General features: G+C 42.9%; 1 protein-coding gene across 1 annotated transcript in view; it reads left to right on the top strand.

The window, feature by feature from the left end:
* Positions 1 to 17,257, top strand: part of LOC127578541 (voltage-dependent calcium channel subunit alpha-2/delta-4-like) — a 343,330-nt gene extending 326,073 nt beyond the window's left edge. The window contains 3 exon segments of the mRNA XM_052030691.1: positions 12,403 to 12,515; positions 16,007 to 16,089; positions 17,151 to 17,257. Of these exon segments, the coding sequence (XP_051886651.1) occupies positions 12,403 to 12,515; positions 16,007 to 16,089; positions 17,151 to 17,243 (289 nt within the window). The 3' untranslated portion in view covers positions 17,244 to 17,257.
* The last annotated feature ends 6,134 nt before the right edge of the window (positions 17,258 to 23,391 follow it).

Here is a 23,391-nt window from a genome sequence, read left to right as displayed (position 1 = left end):
TATGGTACATTCTTATCATCTCATTCAAGGTCTAAAATTTGTGTTAGAAGTAATAATTATGCTATAAATATCTACTTTTAAAGAAGCAATTTTGAAGCAAATTTGTCCTTGGACCTGTGCCCAGCAGTCCAGTGCAGGAAAGGGATAGTGCTACATTGTCAGAAGTGCTGTTTGTCTGATGTTTCAACATTTCTGAAAGCATATTGCTGGCCATTACCATCTTATCTGTTGGAGCTTGGCTCCTGTGTTTCCTATGTTTCTGCAAATGTGTTTCATTAGCTGCAAGGTATTTTGGGACACATTACAAGGGCTTGCAAGATGCTATGTAAATGTGAGTCTTTATGTTGAAAAGTATAATTGATGCTTTCAACAAAAGTACTCCCTTTGAAAGCAGGGTTGAAAGATGCATGTAAAATATTTGCAATGTCAAGAATATTCTAAACAAGGCAGCACATCATTGCAAGGAAATAACCTCTGTGTACCTTTGCTTGTAAAAGATGGCATCAGTTTTTCCAAAGTTTGCTTGAGAGTTTGGTTGAATAGGTTTCACTCACATCCTGCTACCATGGGTTCTAACAGGCAGCTGATCAAAGTCTAGCTGTAAAATCACATTCAACTTATCTTCACTAATAAAAGGAAATATTCCATTCCTTATTTTTCCAGGCAACTATTGTGCTAATAGGTTGATTAATTCATCCGAAGGGATGTTTGGCAGCACTAAAATCCTCTGTGAACACCTGATCAGGCACCTGCTCCTCAAGTGGAATAAAAAACTGCAGATGCTGGAAATCTGAAAGAAAAACAGAAAATAATGGAAGCACTCAGCAAGTCAGGAGGCATCAGTGGGAAGAGAATCAGAGTCTTCATTTCAGGTTAAGGACTCTTCATCAGAACTGGAAAAGTGATAAATCAAGTTGAGGAGAAGGGGGGGATGGAGAGAACAGAAGGAATGTCTGTAATAGAGTACTGCTCAAAGCTGTCAAAGTAACAATTACTTAAAAAAATGACAGTTGGAGACAAAAATAAGGAAACAAATTGAAACAGTGAGAGAGAATAAAAAGATTTGTGTCCTTGGGGGCTACAACGTACCCAAACAGAAGATAAGCTACTGCTTCTTGAGATGTTGGGCATCATTAGAGCAATTAAGAGGCTGAAGATGGAGAGCTCAGAGTGGGAATGGGATAGAGAACTAAAGTGATGGAAGCTCAGGATCATCCTTGTGGACTGTAAAGTGGTCACCCAATCTGCGTTTGCTTTCTCCATTGTAGAGATCATGTCATGTTCTAGTGTACAGCGGATCACTTTGTGCTCCTCATTTACAAGTAGAAAATTAATGAAAGGACATAATTGTCAAATCATAGATGGTATTCTGATTACAATTAATTAATCAGAATAAGACATAATGGCTTGGGATTTCCTGGGTTTAACAAGTCAATCATGTTCTTTGCTTCCCTACCCACCAGCTTCACTGCCTCCCACAGTAGATCTCCCAGCGCCAACTTTGAACAAAGTTAGGTTCAATCTGAGACCTAAGCAGCACCAGACCTTCAAACTGCAAATCCCACAGAAATGCTTTGACAGCTGGTCACATATACAAGGTAAACCAGCTGTCAAACAGCTTGACGTTTAAGGAATTCTCTGACAACATAAGCATTCAAATGATAAACATTTAAAAATAATTAACAATTCAAAGTGCAATTATTTTTTTAAAGTATATTTAAACATAAAAGCACTTTTAACACCAGAAAACAAAACCAGTTAAATGCATTTAAGTTAGCTCAATGTAAATTACATGGAACTGATCTATCTCCTTCACAGCCATTCTCCTCCATTGAAATCAGGTTCAGAAGGGCGGAAACCTTAGAACATTTTCATTTTGCCACTGGACTTCCTGAGAAGTCCAACATTTGTGTCCAGTCACAATACAGAAACAAGGACCTATCAGCTTGTTCAGGACTTCCATGTTGGTGCACATTGATCTGAGACTCCAGGTCTCAGATGTAGAACTGTCAGTATTAGTCAGGAGAATATGGGCATGTTTTTCTCTGTGATTGCATATTTGCTCATCAAGGCAAAGATATTAACATCAGGGAAGGTGATTGAAATCAGATGCAGCTGTAAACTAAAGCTCCCTTATCTTAACCCCAGTTGACATGTTTTAGTTTCAATCTCAATGATGCTTCCTCTAATGAACTACCCTGACAAGCTGTTCCACTCAAAAAAATTATAAAATCAGAGAAACAAAAATTCTAGAAGCAGTTTCTGCAGGTGGTAATGTTGTCCCGTAATTCAATTCTCACTGCTGTCCAATGTAAAGTTAGTTATACAGTGCCACGAGGTCGATTTAATAAAACACGTTTATTAGCAGTGCACCGCTATGGAGAAGGCTCTTCAGCACTCATCAAGAGTCACTTCCCGAGTTCTCCCAGTACAAAGGGGTAGACAGAGATTTATACAGGTATTGTCACGCACGCTTAATGCATACGGCGCCGTGAGTTTCGGTCAACCTGAGACAGACATCGCACCTATTGTTTATTATAATTGAGTTATAATCAAGAAATTCAAAGGCAGGTATCACCCCTCATTGTTTTAGACCAAGCTTCCACCTCGATGTTTATTGCACCCAGTATCACTACAGTCTAGCAGATCGGGACAGATCAATAGCCGGAACAAAGTATTTAACACTCCATCTAGTGAGTCAGCGGCTTGCTTGCTCTTGCTGGAGAGGTATTTTTTCTATCAGCTATAGGTATGGTCACAATTCTTAACCCTTTTCTTCCTCATTCCCTCCTTTTTATCATTACATGATAAACTAGAGCGGCGCAGAGAACGGGGCCGAGAGCTTATTAATAAGGACCTTGCAACAGGTATTTAGACAGGCCAGCACCACACAGCATACTATTATAATAAGGATTAGTCCCACCACTCCATGCAGCGGGTATGATGCCCACGCTCCTCCTAGTAGCCACCCCAACCAACCTGTCCCTCCTGAAAATCCCTGCCTAAAACTATCTACTTGCCTCTGAATGTCCTGAATGGCATGGGAGATGTTGTAGGACTCATCTCTTACATTAGTGCCACATTTGTCCCCTACTATGGCACATACTCCTTGCTGAGCCAACTGGTAGTCCACAGCATAATGGGTCTGCTGGGCATAAAGTCGAAGCTCCACCAGTTCCAGGTTCACTGCCTTCAGGCCTTCCATAGTACTGTTTCCCAGTGCGGCCAGTCCACAAATAAGGTAGTTCCGGTTTTTTGCGGCTATAGTTCCTGCTGAACCCCCCAGAGAGAGAGTACTCAGGAATCCATAGAGTAACGACGATAAGGGAGACCCCAATGACATAGGATCCCTCCAATCCTCACAGAACTGCTCACTAACTGACCGCACCACAAGTCTTTGTCGGACATGAGCCTTCTGGGGGCAGGAGAACGTGACCGGCCCGATCGTTCCCATTGCAAACCAGGCTGGCAGAGTGGGGGTGGCGGTGGTGTAAGTGCCATTAAAGAGGAACATATACTCTTCCTTGGCCCGGTAACAGGTTACATTACCCGATTGCCGTGGACTGGGCATTTGAGAATACCAAGAGATCCCAGCAACATCTCTCTCATGCTCCCTTAGGTAATTCTCCCTGGCTAGCCATTCTAAAGAGAAATTAGACAATCTCACATGGGTCCCGTTCCCTTCCCCACAAACCTATCGCTCTCCTGCAAGTAACCTAACACACCTAGTGGCAGCACACTCATACCTAAACCATCTCCCCTTAAACCCACAATTCCTCTCTGTACAAGTAGTGGTGGCACATGAAATCGTGTGCTGTACGATCGCTATCCCACAACCCCATCCTCTGCCGGTGAAGCAGCAAGAGAAGGACTGGTGGTGGGTTGTACTACTAGGACCTGTTACTGTTCTTTGCAAGCATTTACCTGGTAGCACCCTCCCGTAAGTTCCCGTCTGCCCAATACACTTTGTTTTTGAGTATTCATACTTTAAGAGGGCCCTGGGGGTCCAGCTTGGTGTGGCTACAAAAAGACCTTCCACTGACTCTGCCAAGGGGTAGCAAATGGTGCGATTCCCATGTAGCACCATATGTACTTTTTAAAACAAATTATCCCCTAACGCCCACACAAGAGTACTAGTAATGGTAAGGAGTCCGAATTTAAGAAATATCATCTTTCTTCCGGCGGCCATCGTTTACAGTCGCTCAGATGAATCCAGCGTTCCTGGCCCTTTACTTTCACGGCTGTTGGAGTTTGGAGTAGTATCTGGAAGGGGACCTTCCACCGAGGTCCCAGTTTAGGGTGCTCCCAATCTCGTATCAGTACCGAGTCTCCGATTTCCAGGTCAGGCAGTTCTGCATTCTGTCCTTCAAGTGGTTTAAAGGCACTCTCCACCTGTGAATGAAGAAACTTTAAAGAGGACGTAAGTTGTCTGAAATACCTTTGTAGTTCATCCCCCATGATATTAAGGTCAATCTGGGTGGGGGGGCTGGGTGTCAGCATCCCATGGGGTTCTTCCCGGATGTCCATAGACGATTTCGGCAGCCGATACCCCGGTGGCCGAGTGGGGGGTAATTCTCTTGTGGTATAATGCCAAAGGGAGAACCTTCAGCCAGTTTAGACCTGTCTCTGACACTAATTTGGTTAGTTTATTCTTAAGGGTGCCGTTAGCTCATTCTACTACACCCGCTGATTGAGGGTGGTAAGTGCAGTGGAACTGTTGTTCGATATGCAGTGCCTCGCACAATTCTTTATTTATTTTCCCTGTGAAGTGGGGGCCATTGTCTGATCTTATCTGTCGGGGTACCCCAAACCTTGGTATAATCTCTGTAAGCAATAACTTCACCACCGTTGAGGCCTTATTGTTGGTGGTTGGAAAGCTTCAATCCATCTACTAAATACATCAACGATAACGAGACAGTACTTGTAACAATGTACACGCGGTAGTTCAATAAAGTCGAGTTGTATACATTCAAAAGGACCACCTGGCAAGGGGGTTTTGCCTGGGGTGCACCTCACCCCTTTCCCAGCATTGGTTTGTTGGTATATCAAACATGATCGTATTTTGCCTTGTGCTGCTTCCTCCAATCTGGGGTGCCACCAGGTACGCAGTAAAATGTTACTCATTCCCTCCTTGCCAAGGTGGGTGTCAGAATGCAGGCAGTCAATAAGCATTGGTAACAAAGAATCAGGTATACATACTTGACCGACTGGAGTGATCCAGAGGTCGTGTGGCGCAGAGTGCGTGCACCCGTGCGCCTTCCACATTTGTTTTTCGGAGTCAGGGGCATCCCCCTGTAAGTGCTGCACAGTGACCATGTCTGGGGTGCCCTGTGTTGTTATCTTTGGCTTGCAAAGAACTGCCTGTTTTTCCGCAGTCGAAACGATTTGGACCCATGGTGTGCTGCCAATTTAGCCTCTGCGTCTGCCCTGTTATTGCCCTGTGTTACTGGGGAGGCATCTAAAAGGTGAGCGGAGCATTTAATGATGGCCAATTTGTTAGGGAGGAGGATGGTCTGGAGGAGTTTCTTTACATAAGCCGCATTCTGTATGGGGCTACCTGTAGAGGTCAAAAATCCTCTGTGCGCCCAGAGTTGGCCAAAATCATGGGCAACTCCAAAAGCATAGCGGGAATCAGTGAAGATGTTAGCTACTTTGTCCTTGGCTAAAATACAAGCTCTGGTCAGGGCAAAGAGTTCTGCTTTTTGGGCAGAGACTGGGGGCTGCAAAGATACAGACTCCACAACCTGAGAGTCGTTGACTATGGCATAGTAGCAAAGGCGGGTTCCCTGTTCAGAAATGTAGGAACTGCCGTCGACACACAGGTTTAAGTCGGCTGACTGGATGGCCTTATCCGAAAGGTCCGGACGGGGTGCAGTCAAAAAGTGATTACGCATTAAACAGTCATGTGGTGGATCTGCAAGATCCTCAGGTGGGGCCTCTAGGAAGGTGGCAGGATTAATGGTGGTGCAGTATGCAAAAGTGAGGAGTGGGTTATTCAGGAGTGCTACCTCGTACCTGTTTAAGCAGGCCTGGGTAAGGTGTTGCGTCTGGTGAGAGGTTAAGAGTGCTGTTACGGTATGGGAGGAATAAATAACTACTGACTGTTGCAGGGTTATATTGGAGGCTGCTGTTACTAGGGAATAGATGGCTGGAAGCATTTGAGAGCATGGCGGAAGCCCCCTAGCCACTGGGTCCAGCCGGGTGGAGTAGTATGCCACCGGTCTTTTCCTATCCCCATGGGTCTGAGTAAGGATGGCTGTAGTGCAGTCCTCTAGGACATTCACGAAAAGCTGAAATGGGCGATCATATAGAGGGTGTCCCAGGGCCGGGGCGCTGGCAAGGGCCTGCTTGAGCTTATCAAAGGCCTCCTTTTGTTCTTTCGTAAGTTCGAAAGGTCCCACGGACTGGCTTGAGGCCAGGTGTGTGAGGTGCTTAGTAAGGAGGGCTACGTTAGGTAGCCACTGCCTGCAGAAATTTACTGAACCTAAGAATGCACGCATACCCTTCGGGGTAGCGGGCGGTGGGGTGGCAATGATGGGAGCAATACATTCAGGAGCGAGCCGCCGCTCAGTAGCACTTAAGAGGGTGCCCAGAAATTTCACCTGATGCTGGGTTCGTTCTACTTTCTGTGGAGGTATTACGTACCCCCAAGAGTGGAGTGCGTTAAGTAGTCTATTCGTGTCTGCGATGTTGGCGGGCTCCGAGGGGCTTGCCAATAAAAGGTTGTCGACATACTGGACAACGGTGGATTTGTCATAAAGGTGCAACCCTTGGAGTTGTTTATGCAAAACCTGGGAAAAAATAGCCGGGGAGTGTATAAAACCTTGAGGGAGGTGCGTCCAAGTGTATTGCTGACCTTGGAAGCTGAAAGCAAACAGGTACTGCGAGTCGGGAGATAGGGGAATTGCAAAAATTCATGCTGCAGGTCCACAATAGTAAAAACACAGGAGTCGGCAGGGATGCTGCTGAGAATGGTGGCTGGATTCGGGACCATGGGATGTAGTGGCTCCACTATCTCATTGACCTTACGCAGGTTGTGTACAAGGCGCTATTCCTTCCGTCCGGGTTTGGGGACGGGTAAAATGGGGGTGTTGCAAGGTGATTGGCAAAGAACCAGGATGCCCTGTTTGCAGAATGAATCTATTAAATGGGTTATTCCGTCAGCTGCCTCCTCCGAAGGGGGTACTGTGGGACGGAAGGCAGTTGTGCCCCCGGTCTTACACGGATCTAGACTGGGGTCACTGGAGTGTATCCCACCTCAGACTTCGACGCAGCCCATAAATCGGAGGTTGGCTCATCTGAAGGGAGTCGGTGGGGCTGGTGGTGGTGTAAACGGCCCGTCACCGAGAAAGGGATGAGGTAATAAGTCAGGTCCCTTCTGGCAGAGCCTGGGGAACCCTGAAAAGGCTTTTGTCTGTCTGTACCTGAAGCCAGTGAGCTAGGAATCCCAGCTTCTTCGGTTTATGACCCTCGTTAACTGACAGGGTAATGTGAGGGGATATCAAGCCTGACTGATTCCACAATTCATTAGGCACTTGGACTAAAAGTGCTGCCCCCTCCTTACCCATTACTTCCTCTAGAATAGTGATAGTCACCATGCTACCCAGGTAAGGAGCATACAGCCATTCTAGCTCTCTTGAGGCCCCTGTGGGGTCATAAGCTAGCGTCACATGCGGGTCAGGGGTATTCAAGGGTGGGTCAAAATCTCTGTTCGTGAAGTCCACCGTCCACCACTGAGGAGGCTGGTGAATCCAGAGGGTCCTATGGGGTTTAGGGCCAGTAATGGTAATTCCTTCATCCAGGCATTGTATTTTGAGTCGGAGGGAGCAGAGCAGGTTCCTCCCGGCTAAGTTAACCCCTAGGTTTGGGGTTACTGCAAATTGGATCAGGCATTCCCGATCTTCAAATTTCACTTGTAAGGGTTCAATTAAGGGATAGGATCTTTCCTGTCCTTCCAGCCTGCTCAATGGAACTGAAGCAGTGGACAGTTTAAAATCATGCTGGGCGATACAAGGAGCTTCGAGGGTCGAGGTATTTGCTCCCGTGTCTATCATAAAGGGGATTGATTTCCCCTCAACTAAGAAATTGACGATGGGTTCATCGTCCGGGTTATCGGTGAGGGCAGGGTACATGGAATGGCTACTGTCCACAGCTAGTCAGGCAGAAAACGGGTTGTTAGTTGAGAAAGGTTGTCGTCTACCGGGGGGTTTAGTCTGCTGATGGCGGTAGTGGGGGCAGTCCCGCCGCCAATGGTCAGGTGCCCCACAAAGGTAGCATCCTGTCGACCTGGCGCTTGCCGTTGCGGGTTGTTGGGGTCCCCTGGGTCCTAGGTAATTACGAGAGGGCGGTAGTGGCTCATACAGGGGCCTGTACACTGGGGCTCTTAAGTCATTGGGGTACAGTGGATATCCTTTACCGGGCTGGTCAGCCCCTCCTGGAACGCAAAATTGCCGTTCCATTTGATAGCCTGCATTATCAGAGTAGGGAGGTCGGGGCCGAGGGGGTCTCTGGACCATTTCCTGTTTTAACCTTGTGGCTTTCGAATCGCGCCCGTTACTCCAGAAGTGGACTAGGGCCCTCCTCATGGCTTGTCATGTGTGGTCAGGCCAGTTCATGTTATTAGTGTGGATAGCTGACACCACTCCCTCAAGGATGCATTGTAATAGGAGGGTGTTAAACTGGGGAGAGGCATTGCCTCTGTTGTAGGCGTCGTCCCCTGCATAAGTACCGTAAAGTGAACAGAAGCGGTCCCAAAAATCCGGGCCGTCCTCACCCTGTTTCGGTCGGCATTCTAAAACCTTAGTTATGTCAATAGGCTGTTGGAGGGTTTTGCGAAGGGCAATTCTAATGGTGGTTACCTGGTCCTGAAGTCGGACGGCCGCCTGAAAGGCTGTCTAGTCTGCATGGTTACCCAGGTGTTCTTTCCACCTTTCCGCCTCATTTGTTGTAAGGGCCATGCAACAAAGACTGAAAAGGTCCTGAGGGGTGGCTTGGTACATCTGATTGTTCCGATCACATAACCTATGAAGTCCTCCGGGTTGGTTTTACGGTTGGGCACCTGACTCATGATTAGGCACATCTCCTGAGGCTTCCAAGGGGTGTAGATTTGGATTTCAGGATGAGCACTCGCTTGGGTTGGATCAGGATTGGGAACGCTCCTGTTGGGGAATCGTTTCTTAACCTTGGCTCCCTTAACCCCATTCAACATAGGTGGTGGGTTGGGATCTGTAGGGTCGCCATAATCAGCAGCAGAATCGGAGTCATAATCGGTGTCTGTCTGAAAATCTATTGAAGGGCTGTCCCCTACCAAAAAGTTCCATCGCTTGTCTGTGGCCTTAGAGCCGCTCGTATGTGGGCTTTCTCTTCGTCTACACTGATTCCTAGTTCGGGACGCAATAGACCCATGGAATTTTCCTTGGGGCGGGACTTGGCTAGCAGTTGCTGGTGGTGAGGGCGGAACGGCTTGCGGACTAGTCGCATTAAATCGGGGCGGCAGTGAAACGGGGGGGTAGGTAAGGGCTGTGGGTCGGACCATCCAATCCTCCTCATTTTTGTCTGTATCATTACTTTGGAAAAACAGGGGCACGCCAGACATGTCAGGAGGTACCTCCACTTTATCCTTATTTCTTTTACTTTTATTCCTGCGTTTCTCCCTATTCTCCTCATCTACCCCTTCTATCTCCCTTCTGTTCCTTTCAGCATTGTGTTCTCCGCACTGAGACCTCAGGACTTCCCAACTCTTAGGATTTCCCTTTTCATCACACACACTAATTCCCCTTCTGCGCGCATTATGCTCCCAACTATTCTGTTTAGATTTATTTGTTAGGTCTTCGGCCGTTTTTCTCCAAGTAGACATTAATATTTTCCATTTTTCCCCCGTATTCCGTTCCCAAATCGCCTTTTCTGCCTTTAGGCACTTATCTACATCCCAAGTTCCACCCAGTGGCCATATCTCGTTTCCCAATTTTTTATTGAGGCATGCTGATAATTTACGGAAGTCACACTCATTCTTCGGATCATCTTTACATAACTTAGATAGGGGGGTATTGGACCCAGACTTATCGAGAGTTTGTCCCATTTTGTATTCTTCCTGATCTTACGGTACAAATCGCTGCGATTATCTATAAGATCGGTCTCTTTCCTTCACCCACTTCAGGTTCCTGACCTTTCCGTGGGGGAATTTCCCCTCTTAAGAACCAGTCTAAGGCATGGTGGTAGTACCAGAGAACCGATCTCAAAAATTAGAGCTTAAAAACCTTTAATTTCACAAACTTAAAACCCGAACCTGGGGACTCGAACCCCAAACCTGAACCTAACTGGGAACTCGAACCCCGAACATGAACTTAACTGGGGACTCGAACCCCGAAGACAAACTTAACTGGGGACTTGAACCCCTCTTACTTGTGGCACTTGGACAGGTTCACGAGGAGTCCGTCAGAAGGCTTTCGATAAATGAAGGGATTGGTCAGGAGTCTGGCTGCCCGAGAGGGATCAAGGTGAATTTTACCTTGTGGGCCCTTCCGTCTCAGGTAGTCGTGGTCCCTGTCGATCGCTCACGCCACTTCCGAAACCTCGTGTTGGACTCCTGGCTGGCTCGCCAATTGTTGTCCCGTAATTCAATTCTCACTGCTGTCCGATGTAAAGTTACACAGTGCCACGAGGTCGATTCGATAAAACACGTTTATTAACAGTGCACTGCTAAGGAGAAGGCTCTTCAGCACTCATCAAGAGTTGCTTCCCGAGTTCTCCCAGTGCAAAGGGGTAGACAGAGATTTATACAGGTATTGTCACGCACACTTAATGCATACAGCGCCGTGAGTTTCGGTCAACCTGAGACAGACATCGCACCTATTGTTTATTATAATTGAGTTATAATCAAGAAATTCAAAGGCAGGTATCACCCCTCATTGTTTTAGACCAAGCTTCCACCTCGATGTTTATTGCACCCAGTATCGCTACAGTCTAGCAGATCGGGACAGATCAATACCCGGCACAAAGTATTTAACACTCCATCTAGTGAGTCAGCAGCTTGCTTGCTCTTGCTGGAGAGGTATTTTTTCTATCAGTTATAGGTATGGTCACAATTCTTAACCCTTTTCTTCCTCAGTAAGGCCTTCGTACAACATTTTAAGATTCTGCCAAAGAGAACTAGACTTTGTTCTGATGGTATGAAAACACAGTCCTGCCCATCTACAACATAAGAATATCCCATGAACATCTATGAGTTTCTCCCCACTGGTCATACCTTTGCAGTCATTTTTATTATAATTATTTTTTTGTTAAGTGAGCAAGGCCTGCAAAACCAGCATTAATTGCCTATTTTTAATTACCCTTGAAAATATAGTGAGCCACTTTTGTGAGCTGCTGTACTCCTATTGTGTTAATGAGTAAGGAAATCTAGAACTTACAACCAGTGAAGATACAGAAATTTATTTCCATGTCAGAATGGTGGTGTTCCCGTGGAGCTGTTGCCCGTGTCCTTCTTTCTAGAAGTTGCACATTTGGGATATTCTTTAGAATTAGACACAGTGAGCAACTGTAGTACATTTTGTGGATGGCATGCATTGTAGTCATGAAGGAGGAAGAGTACAGGAAGAAGCAAAGAAAAGTAAACACTGAATTCCTGTAATATTAGGTAGGAGTCAGGCATTTTTCAAGATGATTGATGTTTTGCAGAGGAACTGGCAAATTTGTCACATTTGGAAGCTGAGTAAGGCAACAGTGAGATAGCACTATATCGTTCTATAGGGTTACTTATTTTCCACAGTGCAGAATACAATCCAGGTCACCTGCAAGCTCTTCAACTATCTTAACAGTAAGGGTTGCACTGCTTGAATGCATTGATTACATTTGACAACACCCCAAGAATCTCAGATGTAATGCAAAATATACAAAAAGTTGTCAATATGTATCTAAAATTTTGCCGTGTTTGAGTTTACATACTTTTATGAACAATTCTTTTGTTATCCCTAAATACTCCTTCAATGTATGGAACAGGTTCTTCACTCAAATGGCCCAGGCATATTCAGTGATTTAGTTTTTTAAACTCTGCAGTCAGCAAATATACCTGTAAGCCTTCAATAGCTGAAAACTTGCTCCACATTTGTTTGCTTTTTCTTAAGTTCTTCCCTGCCTCTGATTTCTCACTGCTTCTTTCTTATTCTATCCACCACAGTAGTGTTCTCTACTTCCATCTCTGTCAATATTCAACTTCACTTGTGTCTTGCTCCAAATATCCCTCCTTCCAATCCCACATGATGACTGAGTGCTTCTCGCAGAAGGTTAACATAGAGAAGGTTATTTACAACTCTGGCAAAACATGGTTCTGAAAACTATCAGGAAAAATATTAAAAGCATCCATAAATTGTTTGCTTAAATGTTACTATACATTCTCTGTTTCAGAATGTTTGTGGTACAGCAAATTGAAAACAGTAACCTCCTTCTTCTGGTGACTAAGGCATACTGTGACTGCAGCATCTTCCCACCAGTCTTGCTGGAGCCAAAAGAAGTAAAATATATCCTTAATATAGTATGTGTTTTTCATCCTGCTGTAATTCTAGGTAAAGTGTGCAGAGACAAAATAGATAGCAAGGCTAATTAAGATATGGGGATGATGGTGATTGTTGTTGGGGGTGGAGGTAGAAGCAGGAGCTGAGGATTGGTGGGAGCTGGGGTTGTGTGTTTTAAATCTATTGTCAAATGTGGAAAATCAAGTAATGATTTTGATTCTGTTCTCCAAGTATAAAAGCAAAGCTGTTTCAGAACTGTGATCTTCATACATATTCTTTGGACTAAAATGCTATTAGTTCACTTCCAGTTGAAACCAATTAACACACACTTTTTAATTATTGTTATATTTGCAGAGTCACTTATTGGGCTCGTTGCCTGAGCTCTCCCCAAGACCATACTTACCTATTATGAATATAAAGGTGGAATCTCACTGGGTCTTCTGATCCTTCAGTTGTTCAGTATGGCTTAGTGAGTTGTCAGCAATGACCGGGCCTCAAGTGGTATAAACCTAAAGCCCTGTCCCAGAAACGACTCTGGCAGCTGGAGGCAGAGCTTTGCTACCTGTCAAACTTGTCAAGGAATTTAACACTTTTTTAAACACTGACACTGAGAAACACTTAAAATCTATTAACATTGATGTAAATAATTTAAAAATAAAAATTATGCCAAAATTGAAGCAAATAAAATCACTTGCAAATGATTAAACGAAGTCAAGTAATTTTTTGAAAAATCATTTGTCTTCCCTATCCCACAATCCGAGCAACCCCATTAAATTTAATTGGATCGCCACATCTACACAAAGTTGGACCTGTTATAGGTTGGAGAAGGGATTCCGGCATAATTCTGGGGCAGCCCAGCAAGACTGAGTTATGTCTCCAGCTGTCACTTGATACCATCTGTCACTCAGGAAATCCTGGATTTACAGCAGGTCTGCATAAGTCTGGGACTAACTTCAGTTCAAATGGCTGAGCATGGAACTGCTGGCCATAACCAACACTGTTCAGCTGAATATGATTGAGCCTAGAGACATTCCCTTTATTAACCTCTTTAGGAAACATGTGCTCATGACAGCAGCAGGACAAGGTATCATCAAAAGACCATTCTGAAGAGCTCCCTCCCCTCAAAGACAATTCAACAAATATTCTGTCAGTAAATTTACAGGTATAGTAATTGTAGTAAACAGTTTTAAAAGTTAGCTGTATATGGATTAAAATGGTTTGTCCCTGAGGAATATGGTAAATCCTCAATCTCAATTTAACTGCAAGATTATCTCTGCTATGTTCAAGCAGGCTGTAGTTTCTAATGGTAAATTCCAACGATGTCTCAGAACACACATGCAAGCCCTCCAGATCTCAGTTCATGTAATATGCAGCCAATTTTTTTGAATTTGAGCAAATGGAACAAGTTTAAACTGTTCTTACCAATTTATAGGACAACCAGGGTTTACTAACCCCAATTTCCCTGAAACTGTGCTATTTAAAGGACCAAGCCCAGATTATATTTTTTATCTTCAGTGAGATCTGTGACTACCTGTGACCTCAAATGCAACCTCATATATCTGCTGGGAATGATTTACCCTTGAAAGTCAAGATCACAGTCAACTTGAGGTTCCTAACCATTGAATCATACCAGACTGCTGCTCCTGATCTCTGCCACAACTCACAGTTTGCTACTCATTGCTACCTTAGGGAGTCACCTAAACTTCTTACTAATGGAGTGAAGACTAATTGTAGCTTTCCTGGCCTACAGAAGCAAGCAGGGCAAACATAGGCATTTTCTGTATTGCAGTCTTCTCCTACGTGCAGGAGTGCATAGACTACACAAAGCCTTAAAGAAAACTCCCTGACAACTTTTTCCAGCAGCACCTTGGAAGTTCTTTTTGCCCACCCCACATCCCTCCCCCCCACCCCCCAAGGAAGAACATGTCTTCTGCAACTACTGTTTTTAATAGCCCATCTACGTCCTTCTGATCCCTAGGAAGTATTCTCCGCCCCTCTTTCCCCAGTGTAGCATCCATTCATTCAGTAACTTTCATGCATTTGAAAGAGTGTTGTGAATATTGTGGTACCCCACCTTTAACAGCTGATTGCAAAGATCACTGGGCTAAATGTTGTCAGCTGCAAAAACTTCCCCCAGAACCCCGTGCTGAAATAATATGTTTCAGTGTGTCAACGCAGAGAAATCCAACAACGTTGTCCTGTGAACCTTGCAAATTCTTGATCTTTCTGTGACTTTCACAAAAGGTGTTAGAGTGACCCACAACATTAGTTTTCACTCTTTTAAAATAATGCAATTTCTAGCCCTGTATTGGATAAACAAGCTCTAGTTTTGTGGATTTCTGAATATTTTGGTTTGCAGACTTGTAAACTCAATAACAGAGTTCCATTAGTCACCCCACCCTCAATACAATCATCATATTTGGCCTGCTGAAAGCAAAGATGGTCCAAAAAGTTTTTTAAAAATAGAAATAATGTTATGTTATTATTTGCCTTTCATAATTAAACTATGGTCCTCAAACTATCAAATTTAAGAAATCAAGCCAATTTTATGCAATATACATTTCTCCTGCAGAATTCAGATACATTAGGTGCTATATCAAATACCTTGGAACAGCTGGCATGGAGCATAAAGGTAATGGAAAAAGACGAGAAGATAAGATCTCCACTTGCTTTTTGCAGCCCTGGAAGTTGAGGGAATAGATGCAGGAAAATCCTGCTGACACTGTCAGGAATATTGTAATAGTTCTGATACCATTATTAAAATCAATACTGTGTGTCAGCCCCAGATCCAAATTCCATCTGAAAATAATGTTAACTATGGCTTCTCTATAGTGAACTGTGTATGTCAATAAATCAAGAACCTCGAAGAAGATTCATCCTAAAGTTCTAAGGCCATTTCAGTATTTTACTTTCTGTTTACACTTAGGTTCTCATGAGATTTTGCACCATGTAATAGCTTTCTTAGTTGAAATCCTCCTATCTAACACAATTACATCTAACTAGAGAGGTGACCAAGCCGCAGTAGATGCATATCCTCAAGTAAGACTCACAGGAGAATGAATGGCTCAATCATGATATGCAAATGTTTAATTAAACTTAGTTTTGGATCATTCTTCAGAAATTAGCCCTGACAGCGCGATAATGTGCAACTCAAGATGCAGACACTTTCACACACCCCAACAACAATCATAGGGTAACTGTTTTTGCACATTCAGAACAATACGGAGCCAAGTGCAAAGATACTGCGAAATGCAGGGTAGTGCTACTACTGAAGCGACAGAAGAAACCAACTGTTGACACAAGCTTATATCTGCTTCTTCCCTGATCTAATGTGAATCTTGGGGATGATACCAAGCAATAACATAAGGTATCTCTACAACCTCCAGTGCACGTACATGGTGCTTATCTTGACAGACTAACCAGAAGTCTCATTGCTGTTAATTGTTTTAATTCAATAATCTCTTTAGTTCCACTATACTTCCTTAACTCCAACGTAAATAATGCATCTGTGAAATGCCAGCGTATGCGATCGCAGAAGTTAAGGCGTCGACCTGATACATGTCATGCTTTCCATCCTGAGGTAAGGTGCAATTCTGGACTAACTGTTCTGCAACAACAAAGTAGAGCCACATACATGGTGTGTAGCAAGGTAGAATAGATAGTTACAAACTGTTAATCGTACCTATGGTGCTAGTTCTGGTATCGTAGCTTAATCCCATAATTCAAAATGGTCCAGGACAAACACTTCTATGAAAATTGTATGCAATTTTATTTAAAAGCATAATATCTGATTTATGTGTAAATTTGTATGTTTTTTACACAGGGAGTGGTGGGTGCGTGGAATGCACTGCCGCGAGAAGTTGTGGGGGCAGATACATTAGGGACATTTAAGAGACTCATATATAGCCACATGAATGATAGAGAAGTGGAGGGCTGTGTGGGAGGGAAGGGGTAGATAGACATTAGAGCAGGATAAAACGTCGGCACAACATCGTGGGCCGAAGGGCCTGTACTGTGCTGTAATGTTCTATGTTCTATATCTGGGCAAACATGAGATGCACTGAAATGGTGCACTGTGCAAAGGTGGGACATCATTTGCTGGCTACCTTAAACTCCCTGCCACATTACCTTTGCATTATTTACATCAAGCATGGTCAGGTGAAAGATTGTGTCCTATAGGAAGAAGAGCAATTTAGAAGGTGCCATTTCAACAGTGTCACCAAACAAATACAGGCTTTGGCTGTTCTTTATTTATGTCCATTGACCAAGACCAATACACCAAGGAAGTGTAATGTACTGGCAGGAAGACTCAAGGTCAAATGATTTATTCCATGGTCCCTGCCAATGAAATAGTTGCCAGCAGCTATATCTGTGATAATTCCTGTCAGTTTTCTTTTTCCACTTGTACATTTAAGACTATCTTGGCTCAACATCTACCTTGAGCCCCACAACTGAATATGCTGCCTTTGCTCACTGTTTTGGCTGAAACATTGAGAACAACGATTTAAATGAGGTACTGGTGGGCTGTTATTATTCAAAGTATGAGCTACTTTTTTTCAGCAGTGTACAGAAGAATATTGGGAGGAAAAGAGTAAGGAACTTAAATGAGTGTGTTTATGACTGGTCACATTGTCTCAACAGGAAAACGCAGAGGAGTGTGGAGGGGTTTCAGGGATCTCTCTATCTGGAGCCCTGCTTGCACTTAATCTGGGCATGACTGCTGCTGTTTTATGATGATGAAGCAGAAGTGACGGCCATCATACACAACACTGTTTTAGAAAGTTTTGTGAAGACTCCAGTCAAGTCTGATCAATCAAGCCTATCTCCTTTGAACTGTTAACAAGCTTATGCTGTTGGATGAAAAACATTACCATCATTGCAAATGTTTCATCTTTGGTCTCCAAAATACTTTTTTTTTCTTCAGCATTTAGAATAGTACAACTGAAGAAACAAGATAAATATTACTCTCTGCAAGAAGATGGAGGATCTATCCCGATTCGGGATTCTAAAGTATGAAAACTAAAGTGCACAAAATCCATCTGTACAAACTTCTAATTGTTATTGGCTAATAGAAGTGTTGTCTGCAATACATTGAGTGACTCTTTCTCTGGAGCTAGTGATGTGTAATACTGTAGTAAAGTTACCATCAATTATTCTTTCCAGTAGTGCGGATTGAACCTGGAAAATTCCCCTTTGCTCCCCCTGCAGTTCTGGGGAGATTTATATGAACACCTTCATTTCCTTTGAGCTTCATTCTTTCCACATAATAAATTCTTTAGATGATATTAGTTTGTGATTTATGTTATGTAACAGCAACTTTAATGATGAAGGAATGTTGAGCAACGTTCAGAGCATGGGAGAGTTGGGATATTCACTTAAACACAGGATTATGTTTATAAATCTCCTGTTTCATAAATGTATAAACATGTATAAATCTCACTTGGCCAAGATCTTCCTGTGGTGCCTCCACACAAATTTGATTCAGGGGTACTTTTACTATCTAACAGGAAGTTTACCATGGCAGGGACTATTTTCCCATTGGATCCTTCTAAGCTACCCTACGCTACATGTATCACATCAGGCAGTTGGCAACACTCACGTCTATCAAATACTATGTCTACAAGAGGCACTGGGTTTATGAAAAGGACAAATCAACTGTATACTTAAAGGAATTATGAGATCTAGAGATTGTATGAGAAAATGGAGTTGAAGCAGAAGATCATCAATGACTTTATAAAATAGCAGAGAAGGCTTTAAAGGCCAAATGAATTTCTCCTGTTATAATTTCCAATGTTATTATGTTCTGGAGAGGAAACAAAAGATGGTAGCGTCCGTTGATGAAACTCACATATGCCTAGAAGTTAGGTGTCATTGTTTTTTTGATGTGCTGAAACATCATTGCATGTGGTGCCAAGTCAGGACCTCCAAATAAATCACAACAATTGGCTGCAATGTGTTTCTACTTAAGAAGATGCATTAAATCGTGACGTGTGTCTCTTTTCAGGCAATCCCTCGAGGTTAAGGGCGATTTGCTTCCACTCCAGTTCTGTGAGTTCTGATGTAGCTGAAGAGGTCAATTTGGGACCTACAGATTCTGCCACAGGTGGGCAGGAGGTGTTTGGTGGGCAGGTGGCTTTGTTCTGGAGGTGGTGCTCTCCTTCCATTCTTTATACTGGACTAACGTGCACTTCCAATAAATGGACTTGAGGTTCTCAGTGCCATTCTGAATGCTACTGATCCATTTTGAGTGGTCACACCTACAATTCCTGGGGATATTACACATCTTCAAGGAAGCTTTAACACTGCCAACACTACCTAAGAATAAAAGTTCACAAGGAGAACCTGAAAGATGTGGGCCGCTTCCTATTTCTTGGGAGCCAACTCTCAACGAAGGCAGACATCAATAATGAAATTCACCATTGCCTTCAGTGTACCAGCACAGTGTGTGGTTGTGTGACCTGTGTTGATCCTGAAGGGTACATTCCCAATTTATTGCAACCACACCACTTTGTTGTGCAGCAATCAAAGAAGGGTGTTGGCCCTTAAAGGCTCAATCCCCTTGATAACCAGACATCAGCAACACATATTATGACCTCTATGGAGCAGAGAGAGGCTGGAGAGGAATAGAGAAAACATCAGACTTCTCTGAGAAAGCCATTGATGTGCTGGTAAATGAGATGCATGTGAGGAGGCAGAAGCCAAATGCAATGGGCCATTTAGGAAAATATATGATGACATCAATCAATATCCCAGGATGATCACAACAGCGGTGTAGATGCAGCAGTTTACACACACACACACACACACACACACACACACACACACACACACACACACAACCTCCCACATTGTCCACCCATACCTTTCAATCACATCTCCATGGACAGTTACCCTCCCTCAACCCACCACACATAGATCAAACTTAAAAATGTATAATAAAAAATGTTATTTGCTTCACATCCACCACTGACGATAGAAAGCAGTAGAAATAGGAAAGGGATCACCCAGATGGATGCAGTGCCTCACCAAGCTGGAAAAAAGACCGCCTTCTGCTGGGGCACCCCCTGAATGTTAACTTCCTCACAAGGTACTTTTTGCTGGTCTGAGCACTTCAGGAGATGTATGTGCACTCTCCAGTGGGATTTGGAGCTGGCATGTGAAATGTCTAAATGTAGAATCGTTCTCCTTGTTTTTGCATGAGTGTGAAATGACAGTTGCATTTTGGACTTGGAAGTTCCAATTTAAGTTGGGAAGGCTTCAAACATGTTTTGCAGGATGATTGGCATCATCAAGCATTTGTCTAATGCTGCAAAAATGTTTGTATACAGTATACAGATATTTGTATACAGATCACAATTGGAAGTGACTGGTCCAGTTTTGCAACTGGTGTGATTTAACTTGGAAATGATTAACTATGAGATTGACTATGAGTTACATTGATTTTGGATTACATAGCATTACAAAAACCAATTCCAGTGATCCAGTAGAACCTGCATGCACAGGGAATATTTGCACCAGCATTTAGATGGTTGTTAATTACATAAACATCACTATTATGCAGGAGAAAGGCCTAAAGTTTCATTATGTGCCACTCCATGCTTTATCTTAAGAAGGGAAAAAACAATGGGTAGATTTTCTTTTCAAGATTGTATTGATCCATGACATCATGGCTTTTAACTTCACTAACAAACCTGATGAGATAAAAGATTCTCCTTTCATTTAGCTGAATGCCCACATTTAGGCTCGTATCCAATAATCCAAGAAGACTTTCACACCCATTCAACAACTTACCATTTATTCAAAACATTTTGTTGAACTTCAGAAATGCCAAACAGGTTTTCAGTGCAATTAAAAACACTAATGTCAGCTTGTTTATGTCAGAATTTTCCTAAAGAAGTTGAGGGCTCTTCTGTATAAATACAGTACTTATAAACTTAAAAGTCTTAGCTTCCAGATTTTCACAAATGGTAAGTAAATTGAGTGAATCTGATTGAAAAATGGACCAGAGCACTGTTATACCAAATTCTCTATTCACCATGGGTTTTTCTGTCAGCATTTCTGTCTTCTACCCAAGCACTTTAATATGTAAATGAACTATAATTTACCTTTATACACATTGTGCATTTCTTGGTTAGTTACTATTCATTTATCAATCCTATTTTCCATGTTATCACATTCAAATCATTTTAGCTTATTTTGTTTTCAGGAGCCAAACTCAAGACAACATTGAAAAGTTAATTTGAAACTATTTTTTTCTCTTTTTGATTGACTGTTAAGATATTAGAACATTTGTCTGGCTAACCTATTGTTGCTGTTGCCAATATGTCCAGGTATCCACATAGGTTTCCCCATAGGAGGGGTCCATACTTGCATTTTCTGGAAAAGAAAAGGACCAGTGAAGGATTGCTAAGTAGCCAAAGGTTCTCAGTGCCCAATCCTAATATCCTCATGTAGATTAAGATGAGCAAGCAACACATTTTCAAAGGAAAAATACTTCTGCAGCCAAGACTCACAAGGAAAATTGACTTAGTTATGTTGTTTTCTGGAAAGTAACCTGCAAACTTGTCCAAGACAGGGTGGCCATGAAGATCTCAACAGCCTTTTACCAGTCTGCATACCATTACTACTTGAACATTTTAGGAGTTAATATCCAATCACATTAGTCATTCCACAAAGGATGGTAAGGGAAAGCCAATAACAGATGTTCCATTTGCTCAGGAAGGTTATTTCACCCCTTTCCCACTGACAGCAACAAACATGATTGATCGGTATAATTTTACAATGGTCCAACGGGTTTCTTTCCTTTCAAAATTGTATGTCCTTTTGCTTCCTCTCATCCTGGAGTGAGAACAATACAATGTAACTGAACGAGTTGTTAGCAAAGTCCAAAGTAAAACAACTGTGAGCTAACACCAGCAGCTTCAGAAATTAGTATAAAATCATTTATAACAAGAATGTGGCAGAAAACAAAACATGTCACATACACATTCAAATTATATGGCAAACTGTGGGAAATTAAAAAACCCATAGAAATAATATTTTCAAGATTCATTATTCCCAAAATCAAAATCATTAGGGATGGTGTAACAGCAAAGAGTAATCTGTGAATGCTGATATACACCAGTTACCAAAACCTTTGGAAAAAAATGGAGAATAAGACTGCACATGCACAAACGTCACACTATGTGTGCTTGCTGCTATATACAATGAAGACAATAGTCTCTTCAAAATAACATGAACCTCTGATTCCAATACATGTGTATTTTTATTTATTTTAACATCCCATTTTCAGCATCTATTATTTTCCATTCATGTTGGTGTTTATCATACTGCTGGCAGGCATGGTAGTGTAGCGGTCAGCGTGATGCTATTACAGCGCCAGCGACCCAGGTTCAAATCCAGCCACTGTATGTAAGGAGTTTGTACATTCTCCCCGTGTCTGCGTGGGTTTCCTCTGGGTGCTCCGGTTTCCTCCCACATTCCAAAGACATATGGGTTAGGAAGTTGTGGGCATGCTATGTTGCCGCCGGAACCGTGGCGACACTTGCGGGCTGCCCCCAGAACGCTATGCAAAAGATGCATTTCACTGTGTGTTTTAATGTACATGTGATTAATGAGGATATCTTATATCCCTTATATATCTTATATATATCTTACATAAAGATATCTTATTTCCCCCGCCTGGTAATATATATTTTTACTTGCCATCACCCAACATATCTGATACAACTGCAGAACATACCACAGTTTGCAGTCCTTCGTTCTCCATTCGAGAAAATAAGCAAATGGATCAGAATCTACTGTGGTCTGAAAGTGTCAATGACCTTTCCTATAATTTTGGTGTTTAGTTCAAAATATTTTTAAATTACGGAAACGAGTGGAAGTTTATTGTGCTCTAAAAAGCAAAGAAAAAACTGCAAATACTGGCTATCTGAAGTAACAGAAGATGTTGGAAATTATAAGAGTGACAGGATTTGTGGAGCAAGAAACAGATATAAGAAATTGCAGAGAAAAGAAAATGGATGACAGATTGGTGTCACAGAGAGTGTGTGGAAGGTTTGTGAATGCCAGTCTATCTGCCTGCCGAAAATGTTGGTAGAGGGAGCTGAGTGAGAACGTAGGAGAGAGAAAAATAATTAATGCTGGAATATAACGTATGAGTTAGAACAGAAAGTTGCTGGAAATCTGAAATGAAATAGAATGTAGAAATCCCCGGCAGATCAGGCAACATCTGTGGAGGGAGAAAAACTGAGTTAACTGACATTAACAAGCCTTCAACACACTCAGTTGACATCAAACTGTCATCCATTTTTTCTTGGGCTCCCTCTCTCTTCTTTGAAACTTCTTGCATCTGTTTCTTGCTCCACAAATCCTGCCTGAACCTGGGTTCAATTCCAGCTGCTGTCTGTAAGGAGTTTGTACATTCTCCCCGTGCCTGCATGGGTTTCCTCCAGGTGCTCCGGTTTCCTCCCACATTCCAAAGATGTACAGGTTAGGAAGTTGTGGGCATGCTATGTTGGCGCCGGAAGCGTGGCGACACTTGCGGGCTGCCCCCTGAACACCTTATGCAAAAGATGCATTTCACTGTTTGTTTTGATGTGCATGTGATTAATAAAGAAATCTTATCTTATAGTAATTTAAAAATACCTTATCCTGATGACCTTAATGACACAAAGTGGAAAGGCTGTCTGAAATTGTTGAACTCAGCATTAAGCTTTGAAGATTGTAATGTGCCTAAATAGAAGGTGTGATGCTCTTCTTGACCTTATGCTGGACTCTGTTGGAACATTGTAAGAGCCTAAAGAGAGAAGGGTCAGAGTGGGAATGGGAACTGGATACTCGTTTCACCCTTGGAGATTGGACAAAGGTGTTTCTCCAATGT

This window comes from Pristis pectinata, chromosome 15 (genome assembly GCF_009764475.1).
Source record: "Pristis pectinata isolate sPriPec2 chromosome 15, sPriPec2.1.pri, whole genome shotgun sequence".
Lineage (NCBI taxonomy): Eukaryota > Metazoa > Chordata > Chondrichthyes > Rhinopristiformes > Pristidae > Pristis > Pristis pectinata.
Note: the sequence above shows the minus strand (reverse complement) of the source record. Positions and strands in the feature narration are given on the sequence as shown.